General features: G+C 45.5%; 1 protein-coding gene across 3 annotated transcripts in view; it reads right to left on the reverse strand.

Annotated features, from left to right (window-relative positions):
- Window positions 1–26,373, reverse strand: part of LOC142572640 (uncharacterized) — a 177,079-nt gene that overhangs the window by 129,630 nt on the left and 21,076 nt on the right. The window contains exon 1 of one of the 3 annotated variants that reach the window (XM_075681896.1): window positions 6,196–6,558. The exons of the other annotated variants lie outside the window; for them this stretch is intronic. Within the exon in view, the coding sequence (XP_075538011.1) occupies window positions 6,196–6,277 (82 nt within the window). The 5' untranslated portion in view covers window positions 6,278–6,558. Of the gene's footprint in view, window positions 1–6,195; window positions 6,559–26,373 lie in introns of those variants that run through there. 3 annotated transcript variants of the gene reach the window in all.

The raw sequence follows: 26,373 nt of genomic DNA on the forward strand, positions 1-26,373 counted from the left end.
TCTTCGTCGGTATGTTTGTCGGTCCTCAAGCAAACTAAATTATCATCGAGGCATACACGATGCTATTAGTGAGCAGGAATACTTTAGCCACAAAGTGAGAGTTTATTGGCTCTCGATACCTACCTACCTACTCAGCTTCCCTATAAACTTCTCCTTGTCTATATATAACCTGTGAAAATTATATAGAGAATGCATTGAATTACGACCATTTTATGAACTTGTAGTAACACGGTGTTCATACAGCCCAGTGAATTTTTTCATTGTTTTGTAACTGGAGTGAAGCCTGGCAAATGTCTATTAACTTAAGAAAGACTGTAGCTATGACCTTTTCAAACAAGAAACAACCCCTTTCTTTTACTTATACTGATGACGGGGTCAGTCTAATACATGTTACAGAGTTTAAGTACCTCGGTGTAACTCTAACACCGTTGTTTACAGACACTCGAATATATTGTTAAGATACGCACACCCAGTATAGAGTGGCGTATCATTTGTTGACCAATGAGCCTGCAGGCCTCGAATCTACGGTTTTTTTTTTTTACTTCAGATGCCCTCACGTATTGTACTACGTATGCTCAAAATGAAGACAAGTAGAGAATGCCTTAGCTCCTTTGGGACTAATAAATGTCGCTTCTCTTCCTCCCTTGAGAAAACAAATAGAAACAACCGAAAGCTGACACGCAGGAAAAACACGTGTACGTCAGCTTGTTGCTATGCCTTGGTGAGTAGCTGCGTATATACTTGGTGCGATGACTTAATGAGTATATATATATATATATATATATATATATATATATATATATATATATATATATATATATATATATATATATATATATATATATATATATATATATATATATATATATGTTCCCCACGCGAACGCTGGGAACACAAACAAGACATTGACACGTAACGTATTGATTGCTTTTGCGTTCAGAATGTGTTCCTGTGCTTCTGTGTTTTTCTTGCTATACTGTGGCCCCGCAGTCGTGACACGCCAAGAAGCTATATAAAGTGCCTGTAAACTTCAAAGTAAATCCTGCTATATATGATGGGAGATAGAATCTTTCGGAACCCGGCGAACTATACTTATACAAGCGAACAAGTGGTGGTTGCCAAAATTTAAAAAAAAAGAGAAAAAGAAAAACATATCTCGTATATATATATTTTTTCATTCTCTCATGCGAATATCGAGCACTTCTGCAAGACATTATAACCTTTCGTATATTGTTTTCTTCTACGTTTTGTAAGCTTAGCTGTGCTGGTTGACTCTATTTTCACGTGAAGAGTTCAGCATTTTTGTTCGTAACAACTATGTAACGCTCTTATGAGAGTGCTCGTCGAGCTCGGGAAAAAGAAATTTCTAACGCGCCGAAGGAGAAACCTATGGCATCCAACGCGCCCACTGAGAAGCCTCACTATTACGCCGATATCCTACTATTCATTGACATCATCGTTGCAAAAGACAAGAGCTCGCTCAGAATGCAGGACCACTCGCTATTTTTGTCGAATCATTTTGCTATTCAGAACACGCCCAATATTTTTAACAGAGCATTCTGCTGGGGCATCAGCCGCGAATTTCTAACGACTACCAACCTCCCTGCTGGATTCATTTCAATCCTGAAATCCCTAATATATATATAGCTTCCAAAACGCCACCTTTTAACCCTCGGCATGTCCAACCGCTCGACTTAGTCCGTAACTGCAATTTTCGCACACACTTCCACAAATCACTGCATCACTTCAGCAACAGTGGCGTTCCTTAAATTCGATACTTAAACTGTATTGAATTGGTAATAAAATTTGATAGCTCCTCTGTATAGACGATATCCTCCCATGGGACCCGAAGACAGCTCATCAGACATAATCGCTGTTCAATTTGATGATTACTGCATGCTGACTGGTGTGTTAGGAACATAACACACTGTAACATGCTATAACATGCCTAACATGCTATAAAAACAGCTCATATTTGCCCACTAAACACCAGATGGTGTGGACATCGTGTGGTGGGCGCTGGCATGTTGGCATATTATATATTTGCATATCGTGCGGTATTCCAAAGGTGCGTCACCGATGTTTTTCGTCGCCCGTGATGGCACAAAGGTCGAAAGCAAATTAGTGTCACCTTTCTCGAAAGCTGACGGCAATATTATTAAACACCTTCCATCATTTATGCAGTTCCCCACTCATCTGACTTCATATCCTGAATGAGCATTTTAAGTATACCAGGCGTACATAAAAAAAAAAAGAACGCAGAAAGCATATAAAAAACCGTTGGGATTTTTGTTTGCGCAGTTGGGGACGCCATTTCTAAAACGGCTGAAGACAAAGTGCAGCTATAGAACGTGCAAGGGATACTGGCGAGGATGTGCAGCAAAGGATAGGAAATTCAAGAGAATATATATATACTTGTTCTAAGAGGAGCGCTAAAGTGGTACTGAAGGACATATAAGCGTACATGAACAGTACAGACGCTTCTAAAAACGGTACGGAAAATGTTGCACCAACCAGTCCAGCGATCCACTATTATGAAGAAGCAATAGATTGTCGCCAGCGAATTATATATATGTGTACATCCTCGCCAAAGACGGAGTGCGCGGCCACGTGGACCCGTTACGGGAGTTGAAGCTCCCTGTGGAAAAAAAAGTCTAAAAGCCTGTCTCCCCTCTGGGATGTGCCACGCCCTCCGGACGCCAACATAAACGCGGCGCTGCGCAACAGCGCACTAATCGACGCCCGCGGCTCGCCGAATGGGGCGGCCGGCGCATGCAGGATCCAGACGCTGGCCAAGACGTCTTGCACGAAAAATCAGCCGTTGTATATAGATCACTCACGCGTGCATTAGAAGTTGTCGTTTTCGATCGTGGCTTTGACTGAGCGCCGCACTTATGCACCCTTTCCTCGGAGGCCGGGAAGTGGCTTTCGGTCATCTGAACGAGTGCATTTCGTATATACGTATATATACAGAATGGAAGTTACGACCGTGCTCGGATATATAGTCGCGGCATTGCAGAAAGCCGTACGGAAAAAAAGAAAGCCCGCCCTTTCACCACATACTTTGTACACTGCCATAGCTTGCAACTTCCTCTTTTGTTTTCACATCTGGTACGCTTGAAATGCAGCTGTATAGTCTAATTCGTTGAGTAACTGAAACGAAATGCGACAGGTGCGCCTCTACATTTCGTCGTCCGCTGGAATCGAGAGTTCGCGATACTCTCGCTATATGTACATACCCCGTTGCAGCGTGCGCTTCAACAATATAAATGTTGGCCGTGATAAAACTGCCACGCTGAATAACAGTGTCAGTCGGCGCTTGTGTGCTGCAGGGCTATGTGTGTAGCCTTGCTTTAAGAAAATGACGCTCTGTCCGTGTACAGCTGACGCGCCCTTCTCGCACGTCAATGCATGTGACGATGAAAGCGTGACGCGAGACCGCTAAACGCAGGTTATAAGCATGGGCCGAACATTTAGATGATTTATGCTTCAGTTTTCCAGTACAAAGACCGTTGTCGGGAGACACGGCCAACCAAGAGGAAGAGACATGGTTGAACAAAACGCTTTCGTGAGCGAGTCCCTTCGTAACGAAAAATCATAGCGCAGGAAAGACCAAGTATACAAAGAGCTCTCCGCACAGGGCAGGCGCTGAATCTTGCTAACTATATAGTTGCGTCTTTATCTTTACATCACTTTGATTTTTTTTCTTTTGTACCCGGCAGAACTTTGTCAAGACAGATGTGAGACCAAAAACAGCATGCACGAGAAAAATGACAATGAGGACATGAACTTGTCTTCCTGTTTCTTCTATAGCCTGTGTATTTCTTTTTTTTTAACGTTCAGACTCGTTTTGTAACAATGCTTGTACCATACCATCAGAATAAATTCAAATGAGAACAAGAAAAGACGGCTAGCTGAAAGCACATGCCATGCGCAATTACATGGGAGTGCGATGTGAGATCACTCCGTCGGTTTTGATAAGCATACATATAGTTTGTTGGAGGTATACAACGTGTTGGAGCCTAAATTGAGCCAACGACTGAAAACGCGGTCGAACTTCGAAACATCACGAAACGCTCCAGTCGCTTTGGACTTGCTCGCGTTTGAATTTTTAGCACTAATACAGCAACCGTTTGACAAATCGAATTTATGCGTACAATATGTGTACCAGCTATATATAAGGTATCCCAGCTAACGTTAGCTAAGCTCATAAAAAATATATTCAAGAAACACGGTGCAAGATAAGATTATCAGACCTACAGTGTTTTGTCGTCAGACCTCGGACAATCGCGAGCACCGTAGGTCTAATAATCATATCTTGCGCCATGTTTATTTCAATTATTTGTTTAATCAAACAGCTTGGCTATAACGTTAGCCGGGACAACTGGTACGTGCTGAACAGAGCGTGTAAGACGCTACGTTAATGCTGCATCCCGTCTAGGTTTCTTAAGTCGCCGCATTTAATTGATACTACTAATACATTTAAGTAGCAATACAGGTTTTTTTTACATATTAATATTGATACCTTATACTTCCTTGTACATTCTATATCGCATTAACTCAGGGGCGTACCTACGTGCTAAAATGTTTGGGGGCTTGGTGCCCACAAGGCAAATTAAAGCGCACACTTTCGAATGAACATAAACATCAGCGGTGGTAAGTCACTCCGCGGGATGAGTATGGGGCAGAGAATCACCTCGCGAGAAGTTTAATGGTGAAGCTGCCGATATATAATGAAGGTAGCATCTCATGTTGGTCACAGTTTCTGGTCAAACGTTAATGGAAGGATTTTAAAATTATACGTACAACTAAATGTCAGCAATGGCTTTTCTACGTGCCGGTGTTGTGAAACGAAAGTGGCATGGCGTGTTCGAATAGCAGTTCTTGAGATATATCATCGAATACGAATCAAACAGTGCCAGAAACGAATCGAATACTTTTCGAATAATGAACAGCCATTTTCACGGTTGATTTAAAAAGGTATTTATATTATAGCATTCATTAGCTTACCAAATTTCTGTCCTTACATTTCGCATTATCAAGCGTTGCTTATTAAAATGAACGAATGGATCATTACAAACAGTTAGGCAGTATGTTCGCACACACGGGACTTTCGGTGAGTGCGAGCGATTCCTGTAACGTATATAGCCTTTTGCACTACGTAAGCTCTGAAGCTTTATGAGCATGTTATGCCCGTGGAGATGAAAAATTATTGTACTCTTGCTTCAATTTTATGTTTGATTGCGCACAGTTGACATTGTAAGATATCCGAGAACTATTCGAAAAAATATTCGTGCTAACGAATAGCGAATATTTGATTCGACGGGCGAATCGAATAGGACACTATTTGATTCGTTTTTCTAAAGCTTCGAATATTCGCACGCCCCTAGAAAGTGGACTGCCATGACATAACACAAGACAACGAATATAATACGCGTCTAAAGCTCAAGTTCAGATAGTGTCCTTGAAGAATAGGGGCAATATCATTTTATTGCTGTACGTCTTCACATTACGTGATTGAGCCATCAGCTATCCATTAGCAAGAAGTTAATCTGCATTCTCAAGCTTTTGGGAAGATGTGGCTACGAGACAATACTACTCCAGAATTTATCACACACACACACACAAAAAAAAAGAAAAAGACCCAAGAAGTCATACCTATGCGATATCGAACGCCGAAACCAGTGGCAAGCACAGCCCAGTTGGTTACATGCATTGTGTGGCGTGATTACAATACAGATGGCGCGCACTACTTCATTTGCTCCTGTCAGGCTGGTGAACCGGCGGTGGTGGGGAAAGCGTTTGTATGGCAGCTATCAAACCGCGAAACGAACTTATCGGTTTGTCGACGACTGACTCGCTAAAGTCTTAAAGGTATACTTCTTTCAGACTGTGTGGATCGTGGTCTAAATTTTAGCTAAGCGAGGCTTCTTCATGCGCAGCAAGATCTCGGTACGCGGGCGTTTATCCCAGCCCCGTCAAAATGCATTCTTCGCGGAGGGTATATAGGTGGCATAATGACGCAGCCAACGCGGTTGTCGACGCGGCAGCTCAGGGCCGAGCGCATGCAACCACCAGCGTATCGTATAAACATAGACGCACCGATAACGACAGTTCGCGCTAACCGCGTGACACCGTGTATAAAGCGCCGCCGCATCGCACGGCGCAATCGCCTCGTCGGCCAGTCGCACTCACCTCGGTCGCCGTCGAGGAGCAGAGCTTGGTGCCTGCCAGCGCTACCCTGAGCGTCGTGCGCCGCGAGAGGGCTGTGGACCATGGCAGTCGCCAGAAGCTCCGTCAGTCCTCATGCCGCCGCTCCATCGGCTACTCCACCGCCGAAGACGACCACAATGGCAAACAACGCGCGCCGGCGGCCGTGCACCACGCGGGAACGGCGAACAGCAGAAGCACACAACGACGACCAATTTCGCCGGGCACCAAACGCGGGAGAAGCCGATAAGGTGGGCGCGCGCGCGCACGCACGAATATCGGGAGGGGGGTGTCCGAGTCCTGGAGCCGGTGCGCACGAGTGCGCCTGCGTGTCGAGGCCGCGGCGAGCGTGACGCGTTCTGATGTTCGTATGCGAGTCTCGATTCGCGAGCCGGGGAGGGGGTCTCGAGGGGTGTCGGGGGGCGGGATCCGGGGGCCGTGGCGCCCGCCCCGGCCGGGACCGGTTGGCCGCGTAGCAGCCAACCGACGAGGCGCTGCACGCCCGACGACGGGGACCGCCTTCGGGAGCCGTCCATCCCCAACCACGGCCACCTCGGCCGCCGCGGCGGCAACGAGGAGACGCGCGAATTTGAGCTTCCTTTCTTGATGCGTCCTGCCGTCTGGCGTCCTTCTTTTGTATTTTTTCGTTCCGTCGCTTATTTAGGTTCGTGTAATGGCGTGCGATCTGTGTGCGCGCGCTTGTCCGTCGTGTGCTGCGGACGCTGTAATCGCCGCTTCTTGTGGCGACTTGGTAGCGCGGCGCTGTCACAGATCGCTCTGTGCTCTCCGCCATTTGTTGTTCGCTTCTATCGGGGACGTTAGTATACTCTCGCCAAGTGATCAGAGATGGACGGCGTCGCAAGAACGACGCCACAGGGACGAACAGAGCAAGAAATAATGGCAGGCGACAGGTGACACTGCGTGCACTGCGGTCCACTACGCGTAAGACGGGAAGAAGACGCGGCGGCAGTGAAGCTGTCACTCGCGTATAGGGCCGCACTGAGCACATGAATTATCCGCCCCGGGAATCGCCCTTCCAATGCGAATGATGTACTGTAATTTGCCGAGATTCGCTCGTCAGAAATTGCCACCCCGCGTGCTGCTAGGCCTAATCGCCGTATTGAGGAAGTCGCTGCCCTCCGAGCGCCTGACGTGATTGCATCGAACGCACTGCAGGATAGTCGTAGGCATCAAATGCATTCTTTTACCTCGCCACAAGGAGCTTACGAGTGCGGCACACTTTTTTTTTTTTTTCGCCCCTGTAATCATGCGTCGGGGCGTTAGGTTGACGTTTCGGGGGCACTTCGGCAACTCCCGAGCGACGCGGTCGGAGTCGCGGGCTCGGTCGGTGCTCGCTGTTTTTTTCGTCTTCTTTTTTTCTTCCTTTTTATCTTTTGCGACGGTCGTTGAACCTCTTTCTCCTCAACATTCTGGCGGGCGCGCTGCTGCATGCATAAAGGAGGAAGATGTAATACGGAGGCCCGAAGTTATCATTATATAGCACTATAGCACGCGCGACTTCGTGCAAGAAGGTTCCCACGCTTCAAGAAACAAAATGACGGCCACAAGGAAGCGCACACTCGAAGGTTTCCCGTAAATACGTAAGCTAACTTTGTTCATATATATGGATCAGAGTATTCATTGCACTTAAACTGCTTCAGCGAAAGATTTCGTGCAGGCCTAGTGAAGTAATTATATCCACGCCCGAGACCAAAGGTGACGCCTCTATAGCTGCCGATTTATGCTAAGAGGTTAGCAATTGGCCACAAATGGGACGGAGGTGTATAGGTAGTATTTCAGAGCAAAGCACGCTGCATGCTCGCGTCGTTTCATCTACTTTACACGTCGACTATACATGTACGTGTGCCGGTGTTATATACCCTGAGCAATTGGCCACAAATGGGACGGAGGTGTATAGGTAGTATTTCAGCGCAAAACACGCTGCATGCTCGCGTCGTTTCATCTTATTTGCACGTCGACTATACATGTACAGTGTCGTCCACTCTTAGTCAGAATGCCGCTCCGTGCTGCCGGCGCTCCGCGGGGCGCCTCTGTCGGGCGCCGAAGAAACTATTGCGCAGGTGCAGTGAGAGCCGCAGGCGGGGCTTCGCGCGTCGTCTGCTACAGTGCGCCCTGTATTGCGGTGAAGGGGACTTCAAATTTGCACTGCCTCCGCAGAACGCCGATGGGAGAAACGGTTCTGAATAAACAAAAGACTGCTGAGAAGCCTATCAGCTGCTTTTATCCCGTTGCAGCAACCGTAGCAAAGTTTCCTGCGTGCCTGGAGAAGTTGAAACACACAAATAAGCATGCCGGGGAGGAAATGCGCGCCGCGTAATATTCGAAGCTTTACACTACTGCTGCAGCACCACGATCCGCCATTTTTTTAAATTTTTGGCGTCTTGCTGAGTAGCTGGTAATAAGGGTTAGCAGACGGCTGCTGTTGTCTGCTGAAATCTCGGCGCAACGAAAATTAATCGGAGCGCAATAGTAATAGTGGAGGTAGAGCTACATTTTCAGTCTCCTATTTTACCTTGCCACAGATAGAGGTAGACGGCCAGGTAGACTCATCAGCGTTTGAAAACAATCCCTAAGGTTTACCAGGACCTAAGTCTTCAGCTTTGCAAGGTTTTAAATAGTTGCTGAGAGGATATTTACTGAGGCGATAGCGTTTAATTGTTCCTACTAGCGTCCGTCCGTTACATTTTAGGTCACGTAACCTTAATATCACGTGACATTACCGTGCAGCGCGTCGTGGTGTCACATGATCCCTCTGCCACGGTTGCGCCAGCTGCTCTTCTCATTTGTCACGAAATGAATTCAAGCGCGGCAAATTCAACTCAGTGGAATGAGTCGCAAACGGCTTTCGCCTTCCCGCAGTTAATGAACATCTAAGAGCCTCCAACGAATTTTACAGTTCGCAGGTGGCCGTAGGAAAATATGCCGTACTGTGTTCCCGCTAAGGTCCAAGTATGTGGCTGGCGTATTGAAGCAGGACATCTTGAATCGGGTATGTGGACAATTTAGTCAGCCGCTTTTCAATCTGCCTCTAACACTTCCATCAGGGCTTTCGGATGAGTGCTAAAAGCATAACCTTTCCTTCGGTTTACCGTGACACTGCAAATTCCCGGTTGCGAAATTTCTATGACGAAGTTTATCTATAGACGTAAACCGTCAAGTCACCCAACTGTCTGCCGCCGAGGGCAACTGCTTTCGCGAGTAATTCGGCGATTAAGACTGCAAGAACGTTGCCGTATCACCACTGCGGCCCAAAATGTGATTCCCGACTGTCTAGACCGAGATCGCAGGCACGTCTGGTCGCTTCAATGTTTTCTGCTTGTGGGTCCCACTAAACCGAAATGTCGAGAGTGCCGGAGGACGAAAGGCGGCTGATTGTCGACTTAAGTCTCAGGGGCTATTCGCAGAAACGAATTGCAGCAGAAACCAATCGTGCAATTGACACAGTGAATAGAATAATTAATGCATACCGGAATGAAGGCAGGCTTCAGGATGCCCCTCGGCAGCCTCGTCACAGAGTGACAACAGATGAAGAAGATAGACAGCTAGTAGCTGCCGTGGTGGATAACCCAAAGATGTCTGTACGGGAGCTGCAAGTGGAGCTGGGTTTGAAACATGTTTCTGCCACTACAATCAAGCGCCGCCTTTACGAAGCTGGACTTAAGAGCAGAACTGCTGCACAGAAGCCGCTGCTGCGTGCTCAAAACAAGGCTAAACGCCTGCAATTTGCCCAAGACCATGCGGATTGGTCGGTTGAGAACTGGAAGAGCGTCGTCTTCACAGACGAGTCTACTTTTTCCACTAGATGGGACCAAAGATCTCGAGTCTGGCGCCCCATCAACACGAGGTATGTGGTTTTGTTCCTAAACCTTTCTTATAAATTAATGGGTGGAAATTTTGAAAAACGTTTGAGGAGCATTATTCAGCTTGCAATTTAGCGTTCTGATGAATGGGTATACTTTGCGTAATGTAGTTTTCAAATGCGCCGCAGCTCATTTTTTGTAACCGCATCGGGCAAAGACTGATCGATGTGTCCGGCTTAGGTGTATGTTTATAAAGCTAGTAAAAACAAGCTTGAATACAGTTGCGCGCAACCAGTTCCGATTTTGACCACTGTCTTATCAACAAGTTGTTGATTACGGGCAGCGTAAAAAAATTTGTGTTATGCATTGTGCACTGCTTGGAGGGCAATACTTTTCCGTGCACAAGGTGCTCGCGCTAACCTACAGGTCAAGAATGCACATGTGCAGGTTAAAGCGTGTAGGCAGCATTCAGAATTGATACTTGCCAAGTTTGCTAATGACATCTTCAATAAAATAACTGTTTAAATGCACGTCAATTCTCAATTTTTTTCATTATTTCTCAGCCACTTGACAGCGCAGCCGACTGACGCAAAGACGGTGTCGCTAAAAAAGCAGCCAAGCCATTATTTTTTTCATTTGCTTGTGGTAATTGTCTTAGCTGGTAGGAATACAAGATCCGTTTGCAGACTCAACAAAATTAATACATAGTATGCCTTCAGAAGCATCCCTTCCTTGAAAATCGGTTTCGGATGGCTGGTGTATATTTCTCATAACAAATGTATGCATATAACAAATTGGCATGCTATTACATGAAACAAGTGCGTTGTAGCAAAAGACAATTACTTCATCTACGACACTAGAACACAGTGTTTTCTTCACGGCAACAAAGCAAACAAAAATATAGTACCTGCACTCCATCTTTCTTGCAGGTATATGCCGGAATTCATACAACGAGTTGCCGCAAGTGGGAGGAGTTCTGTGACTGTATGGGGCGCCCTGACGAAGGATGGCCTTGGACCTCTAGTCCGAATACCCGGACGATTCACGTCGGAGGGCTACTGCTCTATACTGGACGATGTGGCTTTGCCATTTCTGTTAGACGGCCCGTTCCCTGACATGGACTTCGTTCTTCAACACGACCGCTCCCCAATACACACATCCAAGAGGGTTGCCTCGTATTTGCAGAACCGGGAAATTGCTGTGATGGATTGGCCTCCACAATCACCAGACCTCAACATCATCGAGAACCTGTGGGGGAACATCAAAGTTGCGTTGTCGGGTCAAAACCTGCATGGTTTGTCGGCAGACCAATTGTGGAGAGCAGTCCAAGAGCAGTGGGAAACATTAAGGGCCAATGTTGACCTATGCACATCGCTCTACAACTCCCTTCCTGGCCGGATGAGAGCTGTCGTAGATGCCGGCGGTGATGTTACGCGCTACTAGGCCATGAAGGGTACGACTCAGCGTCGCGCTTGCGTCGAGACGGGCTGCAAGGTAGCGCGCCTCGCTTGACCGTCGGTTCCAGACTGCCTTATTTATGTTGTTCTTTTTTTTTTGCCATTCTTTTTTCTTCTGAGCTAACAAAAGAATTGTATTCGGGAACTTGCTTCGTTTTCATGTTCTTAATAATAAGCTTCTTATGTTGTTGTTTTTTGTGCATATCTGCGAAGTAAAGCATATTGGTATATACATTTGCCTGTTTTTTGTTTTTGTTATTGCGCGAGTACCTTGCTGCAGTGTTCATATTAGACTCAGACAATATCTCCGCAGTTTTTCATGCCTATTCAGTGTCGATATTCAGTCCACCGAGATCACGTAAGATGGGAGCACTCGTTTACCAATGGTGAATATTAGTTGCCCATACAATAGGATCGAAGTTTAAAAATGTTGCGGAAAGGTCGTTGTTGAGTAGAGTCGAAGACTCGTTGCAGAGTAGTCGTAGCTGCAGTACTACACATCTCTGAGTATTCTTTATCGCAGTGAGCATTCTCTGACACAGAAATCTACAGGTCTTTCGTCCTCCGGCACTCTCGACATTTCGGTTTAGTGCGGCCCACAAGCAGAAAATATTGAAGCGACCAGACGTGCCTGCGCTCACGGTCTAGACAGGCGGGAATCACATTTTGGGCCGCAGTGGTGATACGGCAACGTCCTTGTAGTCTTAATCGCGGAATGACTCGCGAAAGCAGTTGCACTCGGCGGCAGACAGTTGGGTGACTTGACGGTTTACGTCTTTAGATAACCTTCGTCATAGAAATTTTGCAACCGGGAAGTTGCACTGTCACGTTAAACCGAAGGAAAGGTTATGCTTTTAGCGCTCATCCGAAAGCCCTGATGGAAGTGTTAGAAGCAGATTGAAAGGCGGCTGACTAAATTGTCCACATACCCGATTCAATATGTCCTGCTTCAATACGCCAGCCACATATTTGGACCTTAGCGGGAACACAGTACGGCATATTTTCCTACGGCCACCTGTGAACTGTAAAATTCGTTGGAGGCACATATATGTTCATTAACTACGGGAAGGCGAAAGCCGTTTGCGACTCATTCCACTGAGTTGAATTGGCCGCGCTTGAATTCCTTTCGTGACAGATGAGAAGAACAGCTGGCGCAAGCGTGGCAGAGGGATCATGTGACATCACGACGCGCTGCACCGTGATGTCGCATGATATTAAGGTCACGCGACCTAAAATATAACGGACGGACGCTAGTAGGAACAATTAAACGCTATCGCCTTAATAAATATCCTCTCAGCAACTGCTTAAAACCTTGCAAAGCTGAAGACTTAGGTCCTGGTAAACCTTAGGGACTGTTTTCAAACGCTGATGAGTCTACCTGACCATCTAGCTCTATCTGTGGCAAGGTAAAATAGGAGACTGAAAATGTAGTTCCACCTCCACTATTACTATTCCGCTCAGATTAATTTTCGTTGCGCCGAGATTTCAGCAGACAACAGCAGTCGTCTGCTAACACTTATTACGAGCTACTCAGCAAGACGCCAAAAATTAAATAAAGTTGGCGGATCGTAGTGCTGCAGCAGTAGTATAAAGCTTCGAATATTACGCGGCGCGCATTTCCTCCCCGGCATGCTTATTTGTGTGTTTCAACTTCTCCAGGCACGCAGGAAACTTTGCTACGGTTGCTGCAACGGGATAAAAGCAGCTGATAGGCTTCTCAGCAGTCTTTTGTTTATTCAGAACCGTTTCTCCCATCGGCGTTCTGCGGAGGCAGTGCAAATTTGAAGTCCACTTCACCGCAATACAGGACGCACTGTAGCAGTCGACGCGCGAAGCCCCGCCTGCGGCTCTCACTGCACCTGCGCAATAATTTCTTCGGCGCCCGACAGAGGCGCCCCGCGGAGCGCCGGCAGCACGGAGCGGCATTCTGACTAAGAGTGGACGACACTGTACGTGTGCCGGTGTTACCCTGAGCCACAAGCACGCACTTTGCCAGGACTAAGGGGCTGTCATGTTTGGGTTATGCCTGAAAATCTTCACGTATAAGAATATATTTTAACCCTTAAGAAGACAGACAAAGCAGGCATATGAGCAGCATATATAGCTTTTTGTCACTTTATCGATAATTATAATAATGGCATCCTGCATTCGGGTGCGTGGGGACCAAAAATACTATATCTGCATGAGGCTACAGTGATGTTGCCATTTTGTTCACTGGTAGAACTCTCTCTCTCTCTCTCTCTCTCCATATATATATATATATATATATATATATATATATATATATATATATATATATATATATATATATATATATATATATATATACACACACACTTGGTTTAGCGGGAAGCATGTGTTTTTTTTTCTCGTTAGTTTAAACTGTCCTATTATAATAAAACTGCAAAGTCAGCTGGCAACACTCACCACATCCGCCATCTTGGTGATACCATTGCGAGGCGGCTGCATACGTTCGGCGATCGTCTCCGCGCAGCTATATATTCATTTAGGCTTCTAAGATACAGCATTCGCCTTAATCGTGAAGCAATTAGAGATTAAAGAACAGCGAATTTCCCCTTGTTGCCACGAATCGGCGTTAGCCACGCGAGAGGATTTGTGCACCCTTGGATATCCGTCCCGACGGAATTCTCAAAAAGCGTATGTATATATATACTGCTTTGAAACAGGCTTGTACACAGGCACGTACCCAGGATTTCTTCTCGGGGGGGGGGGGGGGTAGGGGAGGGGGGCAACCCAGGGTAACTTTCCTATGCAAATGGGGGGGGTGGGTGGTTGGTTACGCTTACTAGTACAAATGTTAATAACACCCGCCATTCGCCATAAGGACGGGTACACCCGCAAAAGAGAAATGAAATAAGATGTATCGCACAGGTACGCCTGTGAGATGTACCTCTCCTTTACTAGGCAAACAAGGAACCACATCTAATGGACTCGCGCAGGAAGAACACCGCCAAGAACAATTAAAAAAGCGAAAGTGTAAAATAAAGATTTCTATCGTAGCATACAATTTAAGAAAGAAAGAAAAAACAGCAGTTGACAACCAAGGCACGCGGGGTTGTGTTACTACGCCAACCGATCACAGAAGCAAACAAAATCGTCGTCATGCGGTCTTCACAAAATGGCGTCGTACTTTATACATGCGGAGCGTCTGCTGTTCTTGAAGAGTCTTTTCATCGACGGAAAGAATGAGGTGCGCAACAGGCATGGACAAAGTGTATGGAGTCTGAGCATTTCACTCTTCAAAAGTGTAACGCCCATGGTTGCTTAGTGGCTATGATGTTGGGTTGTGAAGCACAAGGTCACGGCATCGAATCCCGGCCACGGCGGCCGCATTTACGATTGGGGCGAAATGCGAAAACACCCATGTTCTTAGATTTACAGGTGCACGTTAAAGAACCCCAGGTGGTCCGGAGTCGCCCACTACGGTATGCCTAATGGTTGCGGCACGTATAACTGCATATTTAATTAAGTCTTCGAAAATCTGCGCTACAGTTCATTTCACTGCTGAGCACCTCTTACTCATGAAATCTCACTGCCAACTGAAGTGCAACTTGACAATATACTGCATAGTTGCTGCGAAGCAAGCGTTTTATTTCAGTTCAATAAAGAATTAGGCATTCGCCATTCCACTATAATGGGCGAGAGAAAACGTAGAAATTTAGGCGCTAATAATTTTATTTTTGTGGTTACTGTCTGATTTGGGTAACAGGAAAAGTTTGAAGTACGAATTATTTGCCGCGTCGCGGAGGAACAATGGCTGGTGGTTATGAGGGCGTGTGCGGGTCTTCACTGCAGACTTGAGTTGTATCCGATTAAAACAGCGTTTCTTGAATTAGCTCTGGAAGAATGATAGATACATATATGTATTTGTGGAACAATCACAGTTCTTTTGGATCCCTCGTTTACTGCTGTACCAAGTGAAGTGCCACAACCGACTCGTATTGTTATTTGGGAAGTTGCGTAACGATGCGTGACCGACAGTCCCGTACAACCGCGTAGAGCGCAGGACGCTGCCATTATTGACGTACTGCGCCCACCGCGGCAGGTTAGAAAAAACACCTATACATAAGCACAGCAGGAGAAGTGGCTACGTCAGGCGGCTCGACTGATAATCGTAGAAGCGTTATTCAAAACACACGCAACTGTTCTCCACTTCCGGCGGCGTTTTCTCTTCTTTTCTTTTAAATAAAAAGATGTTGATCCATAAAGCTTTTCATAAACAACGGTTAAATTTGTCAATATTCGCTTTTTCTTCCTGTTTGGCTGTTACCTTGGCTCTCTCCCTTAGTAGATTGCTTAATTTCTCAACTCCTTGCGACTCTTGTTTCCAGTTGCCAATTTTGCAGGAAAAGTGATGTACAATTAGGGGAAAACCAGACGAGGTAATGGGTGACAGTCATATTGCTTATGGGTTTAAGAGGAAGCTTTAGCTCGGGTGCATGCTCCTATCTAAACACATGCAAAAGGAGAATTCGTTTTTCTCGGCAACCACGGCACCGAATTTGACAAGGTTTATTGCATTTAAAAGAGAAACCTAAAATCTAGTGACTGTTGGTTTCCAATTTTTGATTTAGATCGTGAATCTTTATTGAAACATTGGCAAGAAAATCTAAAATTTTCAGAAAACTAAACTATCAAGTTTGCAACTCGTTAACTCAGCAAGGCAAAATAATATCACAATTCTGTGAATTGCATCTGGTGGTACAGCTAAAGGGGACCAATATATATATATATATATATATATATATATATATATATATATATATATATATATATATATATATATATATATATATATATATATATATATATATATATATATATATATATATATATATATATAGGTGTGTGTGTGTGTGTTGCAGATGAATCCAAAAAAATTCAGTAATATGGAAATACAGCTATTGCTGAACCCTTGTACACAACACTACAAATTCACGCAAGATATAAATTGACGTATAGAGTTTGTCTGCTTTGAATGATCTAATGAGTGCCGTTTACAGAACTGCGATAGCTATTTTTCATGCAGACCTATTAATTTATAAACTTCGTGCGTCTACGTTTCTTCGAACTTTCGAATTTTTGAAAATCTTTTTGACATAATTCATGGCATAGCTCGAAATTACGCTTCCAACAGACACTAGAATGTAACTTTCTCTCTGAAATGCAACAAATTTCATTAAAATCGGTCCAGGAGTTTGTCTCAAAAAGCGTTTTTGCGTTTTACATGTATTTGAATAGGCCGCGTAGGGGTTGGGCCCGAGCTAAAGCTTCCTCCTAAGGGTTATTGCAGGGTTTGATGGTGGACGCTGTTTCGAATTATTTCATTTTCCACCTTATCTAACCCATATCGCTGGCATATGGTTCCGAGGATCTGCCACCTTCGCGGCGAGCCGTCATTAGAAAAAATAATGAAGCAAAAGTACAACTTAAACGCAACTGGCGTTTTCTCCGGCCGCAACTCGTTTCTCGTGCATACAGACCAGTTGACTACGAAGCGAATCGCTTTCCTGGTCCCTGGATCAGTCTAAACAACGAAGGTTGAACTAACGAAGCAACATCAATGCGTGTGACCGTTGTATAGGTGGTGACAACTGAATGCATCTCGAGTTAATCGCGCGGGCACCGAATCTATGAGAAAACTGGCCTTCAGACCTCAGGAGATGCTGATAACTACCGCCATCCAAAAGGAGTGCAAAAGGCAGCAAAACGTTGACCGTCAGGTAGCTGTGAAGTCTCAACATTGATTTGGCGGTGCTTTAGGAATGTGTGTGAGGAGTTGGGGCGTGGGCGGGGAGGGGATATGGCGCTTAATTTCGGGGGTTATCCCAGGTTTCTACTAGAAAACATAAATACCCAAGAAAGTGGATGGAGAAACAGCGCCGCGGTAGCTCAATTGGTAGAGCATTGCACGCGAAATGCGAAGGTTGTGGGAACGGTCCCACAAACCTGGGAGAACCCTGTGGGATCGTTCCCCACCTGCGGCAAGTTGTTTTTTCATCCACTTTCATTTCCAATAGTTTATCGTTTCTATATTTCATTTATTAGGTACAAGTAATTTGCCCTACGTTGTCCTGCGTGTCAGTGTTTGTGGCTTCTTATGATATGTTCAGGCCCCTCGCTTAACCCCCTTTCTTCTCGTTTATTACATAACGAGGGTTGCGAATCCGGCAACATTGATGCCTTCGGGTAGCATGTGTGGGTTTATTGACCGGTTGCATTCACCCAAAAGATCAGCTTCCCGTGACGCCTGCGGCAGAAAGGATGTTCCACATCCGCCGACAAGGTCTGTGGGTAACACTCCCAGGGTTCTACTAGGAAGCATAAATACCCAAGAAAGTGGATGGGGAAACGGCGCCGCGGTAGCTCAACTGGGGAGCATCACACGCGAAATGCGAATGTTGTGGGATCGTTTCCCACCTGCGGCAAGTTGTTCTTTTTCATCCGCTTTCATTTCCAATAATTTATCGTTTCTTTATTTCATTTATTAAGCACAAGTAATTTCCCCTATGTTGTCCTTGGTGTCAGTGTTTGTGGCTTCTTATGATATGACTAATAAACATCGAGCCCCTCGGTTAACCCCCTTTCTTTTCGTTTATTGCCCTGACGAGCTGCATAGGGAAAGTAATGGAAAAGATGGATCCTTACACGCTTAGAATGGTATCTTGAACGCCACAATGCGTACCCTGTCTCCATGGCAAGCTTTCGGCGAGGCAGGTCATCTATAGACAATGTTATTGACCTCATAACGTTCATACAACAAAAATGCCTCAAGCGCGTATCAGTTGCGCTGTTTCTTGATATGAAAGGGGCGTACGATAATGTCACGCAAGAAGCGATTCTGGAGTCATTGGAGACTTGGAATCGGTGGCCAGATGTTTCAGTGAATCCGCGACTATTTGACCAGAAGGTCCTTCTTTGTGCAGACCGAAGATGGCTCGATCGATCGATCGATTTATTGATTGAGGTTTAATGGTGCAAAGGCTACTTAGGACATGCTGCGCTTGTCACAAGACAATAGAAAACGCAACGTTAAAGCAGGCAAACCTATGTTACGTTATAGTTGGTGTAAATAACCAGTTGGGGTCTCTAAGAAGTCAAATAAGTTAGCAAATGGCACTAGCGGGTCATATGCCAATAATAGGGCAGTGTGTAAAGGTGTACGTAAATTATACAGGTTATGTAAAAGCTTCCGTCTCTGTGTATCTGTGTGTGGACATGTCATAAGGATGTGTATAACTCTAAGAGGTTCATGACATTTTTCGCAAGTTGTCGTGTTTTCTTTTCGAATGAGAAAATTTTCTGTCAGATCTGTGTGCAATCCGAAGTCGACACAGGATCGCCTCATAGAACCGTTGCTTGTGACTACACGACTTCCACTCGTCAATTACAGGTTTAGTAAGATGTAACTTGTTGCTTATACAATGGTCCCATTCGTGTTGCCATTTTGACCTCAAGGCCTTCCGAAACGCACTGATACTATCTTTACATGGAAGTGTTGTTTTTGTACGCTGTCATTTATTCGAATCCATCCGCTGCTTCATCGCCCGGTATCCCAACATGGCTTGGTACCCAGCAAAACCTAATTGATCTGCCGTATTTGTTTGTAGTTACCATGCATAAAATATCCCCTAATAGGGGTTCACATTCAGATTTCACGTATAGAGCCTTCAGTGTATCACCGTATACACTGAATGTATACAGTGATAATGCAGTATACAGCCTTAATGAATCACTGTATATATGACTGCGTTTTTGTGTTTGTCAGCGATGATCTTTTTAACTACAGTCCATATTGCGTAGACTTCGGCTGCGTAGACAGAGGCATGCTGTGGTAATCGAATACTTGTTTCCCAGTTTTCCGTTACGGCCCCCACACCCACGTGTTGTTTTGTTTTAGAGCCATCAGTGTAAAATTTCATCCAATTTTGATATTTGACCTGAAGAGCGCGGAATCCTTGTATAATGTGTTTCTGTAACGTGTCTCTATTCTTTAAATGTGTCAATGACCAGTCACATAACAGTGTAAAATCGTATACCACGGGGCAAACGCTGTGGCTTTCTAGCAACCTGGAAGACTTCGCGAGGAATGTCATAATATCAACGATATTCCTCATATCGCAGGACAAGCGGCCTAATCATGTTCGGTTTGTTTGCACAGTGTAAGCGTGAATTGCACTGTGTGACGATGTTGTAACATATGTGTTGTTGTGAGGACTGGATTCTCAGTATGCACGAAAAAGTTAGTAGCACTCTGCGCTGCTGTAAAGGAGGCTCATTACAGTCAACGTATAAACTCTGGACAGGTGATGTACTGTAAGCACCACTTGCCAGTCTTAGTCCAAGGTTACTAACTGCACCAAGTCGTTGGATGCAAGACTGTCTGGCTGAACCATATATGATGCTACCATAGTATAATATGCTAGGTACTAAAGTGCGGTAGATGTGTCGCAGGCATTTACGGTCAGAGCCCTGCAGCGCTCCCGGGACAGTACTTTGAGGATGTTAAGTGTCTTCTTCGCTTTAATTTTAAGACTATTTATGTGCGCGAGGAAGTTAAATTTTTTATCAAATAGAATACCCAGAAATTGTGTCCTTGTTTCGCCGGGAGCGTGGCTTCCGGTACATTAAGAAAGGGATGTGCTTGTAGGCTTCTTTTTTTGTGAAAGGACAACACTAATAATCTTTTTCAGTTGAGAAGCGAAAACCGTTTTCAGATGCCCACTGCGTCAGTTTGTTTAATGTAATTTGAATTGCCTTTCGGAGGTTGCCAAATTCGATGCACGACATGCAATTCATCCACATATAATGAGTACATTACAGAGGAAGGAATTACATTATAGAGTGAGTTAATTTTCACGACAAACAATGCTGTGCTTAATACGCATCCCTGTGGCACACCATTTTCCTAAATGAATACATGGGACAGCACCTTTCCTAAACGCACTTGGAATGTTCGGTCGGACATTAAATTGACTAGACATATGAGGATTCTACAGCAGAGTGATAAATCGCCCGAGTCCCTTAAAATACCAAACCTCCATGTTGTGTCTTACGCCTTTTCTAGATTGAAGAAAACTGTAAGACAGTAGTGCTTGTGTAGAAAGGCCGCACGTATCTCGTGTTCTAGCCGGACTAGATGATCTGTTGTAGAGTAACCTTTCTTGTACCCACACTGATGCTTATCCAGCAAATTCTCGGTTTCAAGGTCGTATGTCAACCTTATGTTTATAATGGCTTCATAAGACTTTGCAAGACAGCTTGTGAGTGAGCTGGTTGCTTTTGTGGGATGTTTTCCTGCTTTCAAGAAAGGGATTATAATGGATTTCTTCCACTGATTCGGCGCCTTTCCCGTTTCCCAGATTATGTTGAGGAAACAAAGCAAGGACTCAACTGCTTTAAGGTATAGCTGAGCTAGCATTGTGTAATGTACTGTGTGCGGACCGGGTGCTGTTCTTCCTTTTTTTTTTTTACCAGTAGTGCGTACTCTGTTGATTTCCGGGAATGTTAAGGGGGCATTATACGATCTCTTGGAGCTTCCTGTTGTCGGAAACTTTAGTTTTTTTGCTGATTGCTTATGTTTTCGATATGTATCAGAATAGTTTACTGAGCTTGATATGCCATGGAAATGCTGCCTTAATATGTCACCTTGTTCTTTTAAGTTCGCTTGCGTACCTGGGGGTGAGAGTATGAGGATCGTGTAAGGAGCGTAGTCGCCTCTAAACTTACGAAGCTGATCCCACATTCTTTTGGATGTTATCGAGCTATTTATGGACGATACATAGGTTTTCCAAGACTGTCTTTCGGCTTGCCTGAATGTGTACCTGGCTTTTGCTTTCGCTTTTTTGAAAGAGGAGGTTATCTTGTATTAGGTATCGCCGAAAGATACCCCACGCTTTGTTTTGTAGTTGTTTTCTTTGTATACATTCATTCACCCACCAGCGTTTTACTTTTTTTTAAGAAGCCGGAGGATTGTGGGATTGTCTGTTCTGCTGCAGCAGGTATACAGGCAGTAATCTTTTCCTTTATTTCGTATACCGTTAACTCATCTGATATGTTATCCAGACTGGCCTTTTCGGTGAAGAGAGGCCAGTATGCTAGATGTAGTTTCAAACGGGGTGATCTTAATGGTATTGCAGGAAAAGATGTTTTATTTAAATGATAGCAGGTATACCGTCGCTACCGTAGGGATTGTCGGTAACTCTGTTGAAAAGCGCCAAAGAGAGATGGAGAGCACAGCGCCAGATCTAGACAGCTCATAGTTCCTGTGCTTGCAGCACCAGTGTTTAAAAGGCACATGTCGTTTTGTTAGAATAAAATTTTCAAGTGTTTGTACTCTGGCAGCGCTTGTTTTGCTACTCCATAACGTGTCATGGGCGTTAAAATCACCTGCTATTAGAAAAAGGTTCAGGTAGCTGGTTTAAAATCAACTCTAGATCTCTTACAGTAAAATGCGAACGCGGAAGAATATATATCGCACATATGGTTATGGTTCGGTGAGCTAGAACCGTGAAAGCAATGGCTTCTATGTGACTGTTAATGGCAACTTCTCTAGCTGCGATACCATCCTGTAGAACAATGGCTACACCAACCGAAAGCCGGCTCGCCTGAGTACGATCGTGCCGTACCACATTGAAGCCTTCAACAAAAAAATAAGGTTTTTCGCCCAGCTTTGTTTGTTGTATAAGCACAAGGCCACAGATGAGAAGTTACTTAGCATCCCTTTGATGTCACCTAAGTTGTGTAAGAGTCCTCTACAATTCCAGTGGATAATAAAAGCCATTATGAAACTGAATAGTAAAAAATGACATTACGCGTGATAAGAGATAAGAAATACTTTAGATGACGGAGGTCTAAAGTAGGCAAATACAAAGGATCGATTACCTTTAGGTTATCGCTTTCTTATTTAGGGGCGTTATTGGGACTTTGTCCCTCTTCCTGCGCTCGAGAAAGCGCTTGTCCTTCGGCGTATACGACACCGGGGTTTTTGTATCGAGCTCCATCACCCTCTCTGAGGCGCTGGAGGACCGAGAGTTGGGCGCCGAGACACTTGTCTCGGACCTTGGGGTTTGTTTGATTTTAGGGCCCTGGCGGGACTGGGTATCTGCAGGCCCTTCGAAGAGAATTGAGCAGCATTGGCCGCTTCCACCGCAGGGGCGGAAGGGGTCAATGCGGGACCACTATGCGTGGGCTCGGAGGATTCCTGAGGCCTCTGTGAGGCTGCCCCCGCCTGCGTCACATCGGCATATCTCTTCGAAAGCCGTGACAATCACTTTCTTGCTTCAAAGAACGAAAATTTTTCTTTAACAGTTAGTGCAATTACTTATTTTTCTTTTTTTTTCCAGCAAGGGCACGACCACGACTAAGCTGGATGGTCTCCTTTGCAATTAACACAATGTGGGGAAGAAGTGCAATTGTCAGGTTGGTGATCGTTGGAGCTATATTTAGCACAGGTTGTTTGTCCTCGGCGTGCATGTGAAGCATGTCCAAACTTTTTGCCATTGAAACATCGTCTGGGGTTTGGGATGTATGGTCTGACATTTACTTTAAGCAACCTGCGTCCAGGGAGGTAGGCATTACGCTTGTTCCAAAGGTGAGTATAACGTTTTATCGGGATTTCTTGGTCATTTCTGCGGATGACAATTCTTTGTACTTTGGTAACGTTTTGTTCCTCGAAAACTTCCAGCAGTTCCTCATCGCTCAACCCAAGAAAGTCTTCCTCGGATATTACGCCCCTGCTTGTATTTGGTGTTCTGTGGGCTGAAATTGTCACTATCTCGTCGCCAATACTGGTAAGTTCCGAGAGCTTCTTGTGTTTTATCTTTGTCATTTAGTTCTAGGAGGAAGTCCCCGCTAGACATTTTTTGAGGCTTTGTGTGTCGGTCCGATTTTGTCTTTCAGACACTCGGCCACCAGAAATTGAGAGAGCTGTCTTACTGGTAAGTTGTTTTCGCTGTGGACTACATAGTGCTTGGGAAATGATTAAGCGTTGCTCCGAAAGGAGAACTGGAACGGTGCTTCGGTGCGGCGTCTTTTCAGACGCCGATCATAGACAACAGAAGCTTGCGCTTCCAAAAGAAAATGTGTATGTTCTGCAACAGCGCCGACCACCCATCACGGAACCCAATGAGGGGACGCGGCAGAGCTTGCATGCAAAAAAAAAAATTGTGGGGTTTTACGTTCCAAAACCGCTTTCTGATTATGAGGCACGCCGTAGTGGAGGACTCCAGAAATTTCGACCACTTGGGTTTCTTTAACGTGCACCTAAATCTAAGTACACGGGTGTTCTCCCATTTCGCCCCCATCGAAATGCGGCCGCCGTGGCCGGGATTCGATCCCGCGACCTCGTGCTTAGCAGCCCAACACCATAGCCAGAGCTTGCATGCAAGTCTGCACGACGCCAATAGTATGCCATCACTGTAACGAGATATGGTGTACCCATGATAGGATAGTCATATAGGGTTAACACTTGACGCCAAGGAGAAAGGAAGTAAATGGGAGAGAGAAGAAGACAGGAAAGGCCAAAAAGTGTGTGTGTGTGTGTGTATGTGTGTGTGTGTGTGTGTGTGAGAGAGAGAGAGAGAGAGAGAGACGAAGATTTGAGAAGAGAGAGACAGGAAAAGGCGACTGTCGTTTTCCTCCAAGGGGTCAATTGGGAGGTGCCGTCTCTGTGAAGCAGAGGCCAAAGAGGTGTGTTTCCTCCGCTGGGTGGCCTTAAAGGTCAGAATATCCGGCATAGGCTCAACCCCCAGGATCCTCCTTTCCCCAGACGCGGCTAAGCCGCGCACAGCTACACGCGGGAGGGTCCAACCCTCATGTGCTCGGGTACGCGGTGTTGCATCATACTAGACGCCCGCTGACACAGAAGCACCTGCGGGGACTGCCAACTGTTGTCTATACGCTGGCGTCCCAGGGGGCTGGATATCGAGCCCTATTTGACCTAGCTATGGTTGGCCTTAATGAGATATTACCCAAGACAATTCACCTATTCATGTACCCTGATGAGAGTTGTCTTTGGTCTTCTGCAGTAACTCGTCTTCAAGTGCGCGCAAAGATTCAGCGGGCAGCCACACTAACTTTTTTGTATCTCCGCAAACAAGGCTCTAGTGTGTTCATTGAAAAATGCGCGTTAATCGAGTTTACGCGCAAACCCATGACACCATACCCTGCTTCTCTCAATGGCCATATTATAACATACCAGAACTCTCACAGCTTCTTAGGTGTGATTATTGACAGGGACCTTTCAAGGAGCCCCAGCTGCCTCTACCTGAAGCAGAAACTAATTTCGATTGTACATATAATGAACTTCCTGTGCGGTAAAGCCTGGGGCCCGTCGGTACGGTCCATACTGCAGCTTTACAGAGCACTGTTTCTGGGCTTTTTACGGTACAGCTTACCGGTTTGGCGAACACATGTAAAACAAGTTTCCAAGGCCAGGCCACGGACATGTCTTGGACTACCAAGATGCGCCTCGACTCATGCAGCAATCAAGATTGCTAGACTACTTGGTTCAAACATATATATATATATATATATATATATATATATATATATATATATATATATATATATAACGATTGACAACCTTAGAGCACACGTACGACTTCTGTGTCGCGTACCCAGTCACTATATCGCTGATTTGTCAGCAGAAGGACTTCAAGCCACTTTTCCCAAACGAGTTGCGACACATCAAGGCTACCTTCGGTCGGGCTTTACACCAGCAGCAAAAGTACTGTCGCCCCTGAGTTGCCAACGACAGCCACAAGTTCGCTTCGCCATCCCTGGAATTACGAAGAAGACCCTCCATTTAACAGTGGCTCCTTGTCAGTTGGCACTGTAATTACTGAAAGGGCTTATGAATAAAGAACGTACATTTACACCGATGGATCTGTCTGAGCCACCAGCTCCACAAGCGCTGTTATTATCCCATCCTTACAAATCAAAATTAAGTGCAAAGTATCCCACATAACGACGTCTACGGCAACAAAACTGTTAATTGCATCGCTGTTAATTGCATCGCACAAGCAAAACCTCGAAAATGGGTAGTTTTTTTGTTACTGCAAGGCCGCCCTTCAGAGTCTGCAGGCAGCCTTACGACGCAAGACCCACGAACAACTGGTGTTTCAGACCAGAGAGGTTCTACATCAAGCCCTCATAAGCGGACATGACATCAGCTTCCAATAGATTCCAGGGCATTTTGGCATCGTCGGAAATAACCTTGCTGATGATGCCACCCGGTCACTCCATAAAGAAACCCTGACAGTTCCTATACCCTTATCAAGGACAGACGCTGCGAAGGGTCTTCGTTTACTTGCTCAAAAGAAGAACTTTGTGGAACGTTGTGGAACAAAAACTTTGTGGAATTTCTCCAATTGATGTCCCCACAGGCTGGATCCTACATCGAAGCTGCGGATTCCACTGAACGTCTTCCGCCATGACGCAACTTTACTGTGCCGCTTCTCGACTTTTACGAAAGCCTACTCATTCCTTATCGGAGTGGTCTCCTGATTAGGAGACCTCTTTCGGAGGCTAAGATTTTCGGATCACGGCCGCACGCGTCACAGGCTTACGAAGTGGCGCGGGCACTGCTACAATTCATGAAATCGACAGGCCACAGTGACCGATTGTAGGCGTGAAGTGATGTACAGTCGCTCGTGTTGACACTGGGAGTGCCTTCTTCCCTCCCTCTCCTTTCTTTCTTTTCATCCCTTAAAACCCTTCCCCAGTGAAGGGTAGATAACCGGACGTCGGTCTGGTTGACCTTCCTACGTTTCCTTCCTTCTTTATTTTCTCCTGCTTGTCGTTAAATATTACGGTGACGCGGCGGGACATTAAACGTCTAAAACGCAGAGTGAACACACCTA

Source organism: Dermacentor variabilis, chromosome 2, assembly GCF_050947875.1.
Source record: "Dermacentor variabilis isolate Ectoservices chromosome 2, ASM5094787v1, whole genome shotgun sequence".
NCBI lineage: Eukaryota > Metazoa > Arthropoda > Arachnida > Ixodida > Ixodidae > Dermacentor > Dermacentor variabilis.